Consider the following 10,207-nt stretch of genomic DNA (forward strand, 5'->3'; position numbering starts at 1 on the left):
TAGTAATCAAGTAAAATATTAATATCATTTATACTTCTTATATAGTTATCGAGACCTTCTCGACAAATGGCGACTTTGGCATGAAAGGTAGATATATAATTGCTTTCATTTATTTAACAAGGCTTTACTTTTTGTCAGAAAATGTCAAGGTGAGGCTTGTCATGTCAATGGTTTCGTGTTTCTATTGTTACTGCCTCGTTTGCATAATATATAAGTAGCCTCTATCTGACTTCTATTAACTTTTTGCTTATTTATTTGTTAGAGCACAATTTGACTCGCTTGTTCAAAATACAGACTCTCGAAAAATTCCGCAACAAATCAGCGTAACATGCACTTACTGCAGCAAGCCGGTGTCGAACAATTTTCTATCTTCCGGTAGGTATTGCATGTAGTTTCCACCACGACGTTGGAATATTGCTGGTTAATCATGTTTAAAAAAATTGTTTAAAATTTAAATGAGTTTTTAATAAAGGCTAAATTATTGTTAGTTGTTTAAAAACAGGGTAAAAAAGGTCAAATATCAACGGTTTTTTTTTATTCAATTCTCTATTCAGACAAAATCAGGAAATTTTTTTAAGTCTATATTTTTTTCGTGAATGTTTATAAGAAAAATGCGATGGGAATTATTGTGTGATCTTTTACTTAAGTTCTTTGATCCTATAGAAACTGGCAACCTTTAAACAAAAATCAGTGAACACTATGAGATTTCGGAAATTTTTTAAAAAGAATAGAAAACTTTTCAAATATCTCACGTATAAGACTTAGCTTTATATCCACTCTTGATATTCTCTTTCTCTCTGCACAGGTGGCATGCGAATGCCTCGATTCCCGCATGGTAATAGTCGACAGAATAAGGTAATGCTGCGTTGTTTTTTGAGACATAACTTATTGTCTTCCTTTGCAAACAGGTGAATCGTTTAGCGCGGAGGATAAAACTTCAGAACAGTAATTCACTTAAAACTATTCGTGCACTATTTCAAATGGTTAAGTTATTTACAGTAAGCAAAACATACTTCGTTCTGTATTAAAATTCTCGCCCTGTTGAATTATTTAGGCAATGGCTTGTCCTGGATGTAAGCAACAACTTCCACGCTGTTCTGTGTGCTTAATAAATTTGGGTTCGTTATCTTCGCATTTGCCGAAAACAGGTTGGTTAATTATTTTATTTTGAACACACGTAATTGTCTTATGGTGTTTGCAGTCGGGTGGTCGGCAGGGGAGAGGTGTGGTCTTCATTTTGGCTAATCGGTCGTTAACCCGTGGAAAGAGCCACGGCTATCTCATTGTTGTACTATTTCGTGCATTTTCAGCATATTTCGTGCGTTCCGTAGCACAGTTTATTCTGGCGCACAAATAGACAAAATATTTATAGACATTTTAGCGGAAAATTTAAGACACCATATCGTGTTTTCCCAAATAAACTCACTGAGCGTTTAAAATATTTTATGGCGGCATTTATCCGAGAGGCGCCTTTCTTACACCAATGAAAATTGAAAAAATGACTTTGAGTTATGATGCCAATATTTACAAAAGTTTAAAAACGGATTTTTTTACAGACACTGAAATTAAATTTTCTGAACGGTGTTCTTGTTTGTCTTGTTTGTTCACCAGTTTAAGCGAATATTTCATTTTTTAATAACTGGATTCATCTAACTTTTGTTTTTTGTTATTTATACCTACCTACAGGAATGAGTGCGCATGTCAAAACTCTCACTGAATATGTGTGGATAACATAAAAAAATGTACTTTTTCTTTCAGGAGCAAAACCTAAACTCGACACGATTGTGAACTCGTTTCAAACGTGGTTTACGTGGTGTCAGTTGTGCAGGCATGGCGGCCATGCGGCTCATCTTATGGAATGGTTTTCGTAAGCTCCTCTTACTTTTTGTTATATGCAATATGTTGCCTTGTCAGAGGTATATTGGTAATACCATCTCTTTTAGGGGTAATTTGGAAATATTTTCTCTCAATCTGCAAAACAATTGTCCATAAAATTACATCTGCGTAAAGAAACGAAAATTTTGCCAGAATTATAATGTCCATAAGGAAATCCATTTACCTATTTTTGATTCCCGTTGACTGTATCATATATTCTCTGTATAGTAGCTTCTGCACCTGTTTTATTTTATCCCTATCTTCTCTACTCTACTTTCTGTTAGAGAACACGTTGAATGTCCTGTCACTGGATGTGCTTGTTATTGCAACGCCCATGATAGTATTGCTATGGTTACACCAAAACAAACAGGACCGATAGACAATAGTGAAGAACGAAGATAGCGCACTTTATATTGGTATTTTTTCAAAAATGCCGAATTATCCTACAGCACAACTCAAAAGGCAAATAGTTGCGTGGGTCGTCAGGAAAAATAAAGTTGAGAATATATTTTGGAATTTGGAATAAAATTTTGCTTTTGTTTCGTACCTAAATTATGTCCCTAAATTTTTGGTATTTTGGATTTTTAATATCTAGAACAAATCCTTCGGCTCCTTGCAGTCGCTTACGTTTTATCGAATTTAAATTACGTTCTCTCGTTATTTTAAAATTTTACCAAAGCATGCATTTCGAAAAAAAAAAGCTGTAAAAACACTAGTTCTAACTAAAACAAAATTTTTGTCTATAGCTCTTGTTGGCCATTCTCCCAAAAGATTTCCTTTGTAGGTTCCGAAGTCAATTTTAACTCTTGTTTTTTTGGGGTTTTTTTTTGCATATCTTTCACTGAAATTTAGAGATGTGATTTTTTCTATTTTTTTTTTCACTTTTTCTTTATATCAGATTTTTATAAGTAACGAAATGTTCACATTTCAAAGATTTTTGTAAATACTCACTAGAGATTAGATATATTATGTTATACATGTTTAAATTTTTCTTTCCCTTATGTAAGCATGGAAAAAGCTTCAAACAGATATATATATAGTGTTTGTGTGAACATAGGGTGTTTTGCCCAAGTATTTGCCATTTTGACCCTCTCCCTCCCCCCTTCCCTTTCCCTTGTCTGTTCAAATTCGTTTTTGGCAATACCACGGTAGTAAGAAAAAAAAAGGAATCGAACATGCACAAAATAAATAGATCATTAATTTCGCAAAACTTCACAGGAACTTATTTTGCGAAAGATTTAATCCTGGGTGACTAGTAATAACAATATTGACGTAACAACTCTTGTTCTTTAAAACGCAATTGTACTTCTTTACTAATTTTTGTGACAGACGTACCTGTACTAAGCCACATGTTTTGATCAGTTTACGGCTCTATGAAGTGCTTTGTTGTTAAGAACTCAAAGTGGCGTTTAACACTGGGCCATACAGTTACTTGTGGCTTAACCCGGCGTACTAATTGATTGATCGATCAATTAGTTGGCAATTTCACGGGTATTTCCCCAAAACTAAGTATGGTAAGCGATTGTTTTAGCTTTAACCCAACCATGGTATCACGATGATTAAAGTATTTGTTCCATTTCTAAAGTTTCATTAATCAATAAAATGCAACTAGGAAATTTGGAGAAGTATTTTAGGTTTTTTTATTTTTTTTAGATGGTAAGCCTAAAATTGTTTTTAGACCAAAGTCTTAAAATTTTAAGCGATGCATTACAAACATTTGCAAACCCCCCACCCCACCCCAAAAATCCAACCTCGTCCCCAGGGTCTTGTGGCCCCTGAGCCGTTACTACGGAGAACTTCGTCAACAAGGCAAAATGCCCTGGGAACGAGATTGCCCAAAATCGTTTTGCAAAAATCCTTGATGACATTTCCTGTAGGAATTCAGTAAAATTCCATCCGTCTCATTGTTCTTGTTTTTATTTTTTAACAATTTCCAGCCTGTCTCAAAAAAATTTTACTAGGTAACAGGCTGAATTTTTTTGAAAATAAAACATGAAAGTTAAGGTTGAGAAAACAAAACAGGAAATTACCATTAGAATAATTCAAAGTAAAATTGCCATCAGTACTTGGACCTGATATTCAATGCTTTTCGTAACGAAAAAATTTATCGTATTTTGTCTTGCAGTCTTGTAGGTTGAAGAAGTATCTCTAAATATTCGTTTGCCAGGAAATTGCACAATAGAAATCTCAATTTAAATTTTTCTAACGACATTTTAAGCCTGGCTTGTTAATGAAGACGATAACGAAGACAATGACGGCGACCGACGACGACGATGATGATGATGATGATGATAATAAAGAAGATGAAAAAAATGAAGAAGGAAGAGGGAAATTAACTTTTTTTTTCACTATTATGTTATTATATATTTCGTGTTTCAACACTTTTTTACATTTTGCTTTTTGGTCACAGGAAGTGTTGCTAGAAGAAAATCTGCTTTCAACGAACTTCACTAACTTAGAATCAGACACTAACCAGAATGTATCTATGGATTATAAAAGGAAGCCTGTAACAGGCAGGGTTTTAGTTGGTTTGTGAAGTAATGTAAAATGCCAAGGATTTACTATCTCTCTGAAAAGCCATAGTTTTTATTTTCGTACCAATGTTTTTAACAGGCCTCTAGAAAAATGGTTATATGGTTTATGCTGTAATGTCAAGAAATGATTCTTTCACACCTGTGATATCTACCTTTCTGCTTGCGCCTGCATCGCGAAATAAATTATATCCGCGAAAATCGAGTTTTTTTTCTATGATGTAACACGCTGTTTTATTCGTGTGATATGAATCCTCCTCCATTCTCCACACGCTAAAAGCATAACTTAATTGTCTGTTGAAAAAGTGAAAATCGTCTACGATGGGGTGCTCGTTCACTTCGTTGCACTGTAGAACTTGTCGTAGGAAAGTTATATACATCGTGGTTAATCTCAAGGTTTGTATTTTAGACACTTTGTCTGATGGTAAAGTAGGGATAGTTTTTCTTAACGTGTTTAATGATTCGTTTAAGGCTTGAGTTCTTTGTCGTTCTCGCGAATTTGCGATAATTCTATGAGCGTTCTGGTAGCTGGATGGATACGCGACGTCCGCACGACTCGTGTTCTTCCCGTGTTTATATCGCTTTTTATCGTGTAAATCATCATTTGGGTGGTTTCGTTTTCGACGAGTTTCCGATGAAATGCAAAGTTGTTTTCGTCCTTGCATCATTCAAGGAAATCTAGTAAAATACAAAAAGAAAAGTTTACCATCAATAAGACGTCAAATCTCAACCTTGACATTCGCAAAGTGGTTTTTAAGAGTGAAGGAACATAAATGAACTTTTACGTCTGAAATTAATATCTTATTTTTAGCTCTATCACTTCCATAGAATTTACGGTGGACAAATGATATGACTATATGAAACTTCGCACAGTAAGTAATTAAAATTAACTGACAACTGATTTGCCATCAAAAAATCAATGTTGACGTCATCATTATTTTCTGACCTCATCATGTTTTCCAACAAATCCTTTTTACCATTTTTTGTCGTTTAAATATTTTTTAAAAAAAAGTATAATTAAATCCGAAAAGCTTTCTTATGAGATTCTATGGGTGACGTGTTTAGGGAAAACTCCTACAAAACGTACAAAAACCCGTCACGCCTTGACAAAACAAGACACGACTGCGTAAACCATAATGCCGAGCGGTGCTATAGCATGTACATAACGTTTTAAAACGGGTTTTTTGGCAACAAATTTTTGTTAAATACAGCTATCATCCTGGAGATTCTAATAGAGTACAGTTTGGCTCGTCTTGGTTCGACTTAAAACGGTGTGCTGAGCCGTGGAGGTAAAAAAAAGGCCTCTCTCCTTTTATACTTCTATGGCTGAGTCGAGCTGAACAAAGGCGTACGGAAGATTTTATGAATTCACTTTGGCACGGCACAGCTTATATAATGGACCTCGAATCCTTTAGAAAGGAAGCAACTGATAAGCAATATTCCAGCCTAAATTGGGTGAAAAATGTTAAAAAAGAGGAAAAAACGTAACAAAAAAGTGGACATTGAGCAAACTGTATATTTGAATGTAAGCAAAATTGCATTGAGCAAAATGCAAATTTGATCTTCCCAAGAAAATAATCAAATAGCAATGACTAAAGGAGAAGTGTTTTGCGTCACTGCGATCGAAAAAAAACGCCACCCTTTATGGAAACCCACCTTAAAGCCTGCACAAGACTTTAACAAAGAAAATGTTTCTCACTAGTACACCTGCTGTCTTCGTTCGTGTCTTCCTCTTCTTTAAGAGAACAGACAAAGTATATTCTTGTCTTTTTTCACAAAAATAACATGACGCGGGATCATTCAACCATTTATTAGCACCAGTGCTCACGACAGCTATACAGATTATAAATTTAAGATTTATAGGGAGTTATAACCAGAAAGTAAACCAAAATACGTAAATAGACAACTTAGAACCGTGTGCCCTGGAAGTTTGTATGCAGAACAACAACATTTATGGTGTGTTGACCTTTTTTCACAACGGTCAGGTATGACGTAAAAGATGTCAAAAAACAAAAACAAGGAAAAATAATAATAAAAACTCTATAAATAAATAACTTCATACCCAGTATTTTTGATCTTTGCGTGTTATTATATCTCTATGCTAGGGGTGATTCTACATACTCGTGCATTCTTCTTGTTGTAACTTTCTTTCTAATAAACGGATAAACACACCTTTCTAAATTTTTCATAACTCTTATTAGGAATTTTTTGCAACTATTTCTAATTTTAATGCCATTGCAATTCTGTCCATGTTTAGATGCCGAGAATCATGTTTCATTTGTATTTAAAATGTCTAAGATAAGGATTCCCCTAAAACTTTTAAAAAATCAGTTATCTCTAATTTAAATTGCTCGCATTCACATGCTTTTGTTTGCTTGCTGTTGTTTTTAATAGAACCTAACAGCAGTTAAAATAACATTACAGCCCATCGCAGCACTGCACTAGCAAAAACAGCCATCCTATATATTCCATTAAAAATTGAATTGCTACTTCAATTTTAGTAAAAACGCAGGTCTTTGGCCGATATAGCTAACACGATCTCCTGATAGTTTTTGTGGCAAAGTTTGCCATAAAACTTTAAGAATTGCATTGTAACTTCGATTTAAATAAAAATACAGGATTCAAATTGTAGTTACCCTATCATTCTACAACAATCACCTAAAATTTTGTCTTGAAACTTCCAAAAATTAATCGGAAGCAAAATTTAACTCGAGGTGTAAGTTTCACTGATTACACACCGATGCTGATGTATTCAGATTGGATGCCTAATATTCAGTGGAGGACTCGGAATGTCGTTATGGAGAAAGAAGGATGTAGTGTGGGTGAAGGGATGAACTACAAACAAGGATTTCATCACACACATACTTTATTTCTAATAAACTCTTTTCTGCTCAGATAGTGAAATTGATCCATGATAAAATCAAAGCTACCTGACTCAGCGTTAGTAGTGATTCATTATTATAGTCCTGAGTTAGAGCATATAGTTAACCTTTATTTAATTCTCTTGTTTAACTTTTCTACAGGAATAAGTGCGCATGTCCATTGTTCTTAATGCAAAATTACCTTACCTTAAATACCTCTGATAATCTTTAAGTCTTTGTAGACTTCGACTACATTAAAAATTCCAACTTTTGTTTCAAGTGCACTAAAAGTTAGGGCACGAGTAGCAGCAGAAGCATGTTGATTAATGTCAAATATGTTGTTGTAACAGCAACTCTGGTGACCTGGTAGGAAGGGCTCATCAGGAATAGTGCACAAGATTTATAGGTTTATAAAAGACTTGACATTTCCCTCTAGAATGGTCACACAAATGTCTAGTGTGTTAAGCTCTGGGGACACGAAAACAAATTTTCATGTGGTTGAAACAAAAATACCATTTGTTGCAACACATGAAAATGTTTCCGGGTGTCCCCTCGTTAAATTACTAGAATTTGCAACATTATTATTTATCCTAAAAGTTTTTGTTGCTGAAACAAAAAAAAAACGTACAAGCAAGATGGCAGAAATTCAAAACGTGTGCAACCAAGCAAAAGCTTTCTGATGAAGAAAAACCTTCTAAATCTTTTTCTTTGAGCTCTTTAAACAAATTATGGTAATTTCCATCAATTTGTCGGCGAAGCAACCATGGTCTTGTTCAAATAGAGCACCTTGTGTGTCTTTTCGTTTCTTGTTTTTCATCAAGAAGAAGTGCTATTGATGCTATTACCGCATTTTTTTACAACCGCCATCTTTCTTTGTGTAGCTGCATGCATATTTGTTTCATAAACTAGCATGCAACACAAGGAAAAAACCATGTGCTTGAAACAAAAAAAATTTTGGTTGCAATTGCATGAAAAATGTTTCCGTGTCCCCGAAGCCTTAAAAAGTTAAAACATGTCGCACAGAAAGTAAAATACCGAAATAAAATACCGAAATGCCTTGGCAGAACTACCATATACAGGTCATATAAAACTTTCCTTATATCAAATTAGTTATATATACATCATTGCACAAAGCTACAATCGAACTCCCCCTAAAAAAAAAATAGTTTAAAGGCTGTGTTCAAGGGCGGCGCCACAATTTCCAAAGTGGGGGGGGGGGTAGCCTGCAGGTTCTCTGATTGGCAGACACTTCTTTGCAGAAAATAAAAAACATTATTTAGCCCCTGGTGTTTCGATTCCTACTAGAATTGTGTAAACGCTCTGTTTTGCAAGTTTCAAACCATCTTCCCGTTTTCAAATACCGTATTTCCTCTAAAGAACGCCGCCCTCTAAAGAACGCCGCCCTCCAAAGAACGCCGCACTTCTATATGAAAATTTGTAATAAACGCCGCCCTCTAAAGAACGCCGCCCTCCAAAGAACGCCGCGCCTTAGATGCGGCGTTTATTAGAAAAAAAACCATTTTAATAGGGAAAGTAAAAAAAGTTGGTATTTATATGAATTTGATCTGTTTTCTTTCACAAAATTCTTCTACATCTAATGACAAATACGAATATTTAGTTTTACGCTTTAACAGTTCACCGTGAAGAATTTTAGCATGACTTTTGCTAGATGTAAAACAAATGAACTTTGCAGGTACACTCAAACCAATCTCTCGTTTTCGTTTCCCAGTAACTGTCGCATTTACATGATTATCTCCAATTTCAATAAAAAACGATATCAGCTTTGACAACGCTATTGGCAAATGTCCCACTAAGGTTTCGTTGCCGTCCATGAGTTTGTACGTTCCAATTGCATTCTTGTCCAGTTCTTGAGCCTCTACCCTCTTGTCTTCTTTGCAAACCAAAGATTCTCCTATAATGGGTGTCCATATATTTTTATAAACATGATGTCCGCGAATATTTGTAGAGAATTTAATGATGAAATACATTTCAAATGTTTTAGGAATCACTCGAGCCATGTTCTTCTCAAATCTCTGACTTCCACGTGTAGCTATCATATATTTCTTATGAGCGTGCAATCAACGATTGATAAAAATAGAACTTTTTCTTATAGAGAAAAAATTCTATTGAAAATCATTTTCCGCGCTTTTGATCTCGTCGAAAATAACACTCCCTTGGATTGTTAATAGTGTTTAAAGAAAAAGTTGACACCAGTAAACAATACTACAAGATAATTGCTCCCAATCTGTATATATCAACCTTACACACTTTTATGTTTGTAAGTGAAAGTTCATTAGAAAAATGTCGCACAACGAGGAGAAGCAGTTAATATCCCATAAAGGGGAAAAAAGAAGAAGCTTTACCTTTGAATTTAAGACAACAGTTGTTGATCACGCAATTAGTACATCAAATCGCGAAGCAGGAAGAAAGTACGGTGTCGATGAAAAAAGAGTAAGAGAATGGAGAGCGTGGAGAAGTTGAAACAAGGAGCAGCGAAAAGATTCAAACTAGAAGGAGGAGGTTGCAAAATCAAGAATCTTGATTTAGAAGAAGATCTGCTCGAATGGATACATGATAGGAGAGCTAATTCTTTGCGTGTTTCGAGAAAACTGATAATGAGAAAAGCAAAAGCAATGCACGATGAAAAAGCTGGAGATGACACTGTTGCAAAAAATAGTTTCCAGGCTAGTCGAGGTTGGTTGGAAAAGTTCATGAAACGAAATTGTCTTTCATTACGTCGTAGAACGACAACAGTTTAAAAGGATCCAGCGTATCTTGTGGACAGGTTGGTGCAGTATGTAGTACATGTCCGCCGAATGTCAAAGAAATACCAATTCAACGCCGGTTCGATTCTTGCAATGGACGAGACTGCTGTTTGGGCGGATATGACAGCACCTACAACGGTGTCACAGCGTGGCAAACGAGAAATTATGCTTAAAT

At 35.1% G+C, this 10,207-nt stretch overlaps 2 protein-coding genes across 3 annotated transcripts in view; one reads left to right on the top strand and one right to left on the bottom strand.

Annotated features, from left to right (window-relative positions):
- The window catches only part of LOC130621480 (GATOR complex protein MIOS-A-like), a 35,722-nt gene extending 32,871 nt beyond the window's left edge, over positions 1-2,851 (top strand). For both annotated transcript variants that reach the window (XM_057436769.1, XM_057436770.1), the window contains 6 exons: positions 46-87; positions 263-375; positions 806-855; positions 1,055-1,148; positions 1,759-1,867; positions 2,160-2,851. In XM_057436769.1, the coding sequence (XP_057292752.1) occupies positions 46-87; positions 263-375; positions 806-855; positions 1,055-1,148; positions 1,759-1,867; positions 2,160-2,277 (526 nt within the window). In that variant the 3' untranslated portion in view covers positions 2,278-2,851. The remainder of the gene's footprint in view (positions 1-45; positions 88-262; positions 376-805; positions 856-1,054; positions 1,149-1,758; positions 1,868-2,159) is intronic.
- Positions 2,852-4,253: 1,402 nt separating this feature from the next.
- Positions 4,254-5,130, bottom strand: LOC130621483 (twist-related protein-like). The gene has a single exon (XM_057436772.1). The coding sequence runs from the start codon at positions 5,072-5,074 to the stop codon at positions 4,514-4,516; it is 561 nt and encodes a 186-aa protein (XP_057292755.1). The 5' UTR covers positions 5,075-5,130; the 3' UTR covers positions 4,254-4,513.
- Between the last annotated feature and the right edge of the window lie 5,077 nt (positions 5,131-10,207).

The sequence above is a fragment of the Hydractinia symbiolongicarpus genome, chromosome 12 (genome assembly GCF_029227915.1).
Source record: "Hydractinia symbiolongicarpus strain clone_291-10 chromosome 12, HSymV2.1, whole genome shotgun sequence".
Lineage (NCBI taxonomy): Eukaryota > Metazoa > Cnidaria > Hydrozoa > Anthoathecata > Hydractiniidae > Hydractinia > Hydractinia symbiolongicarpus.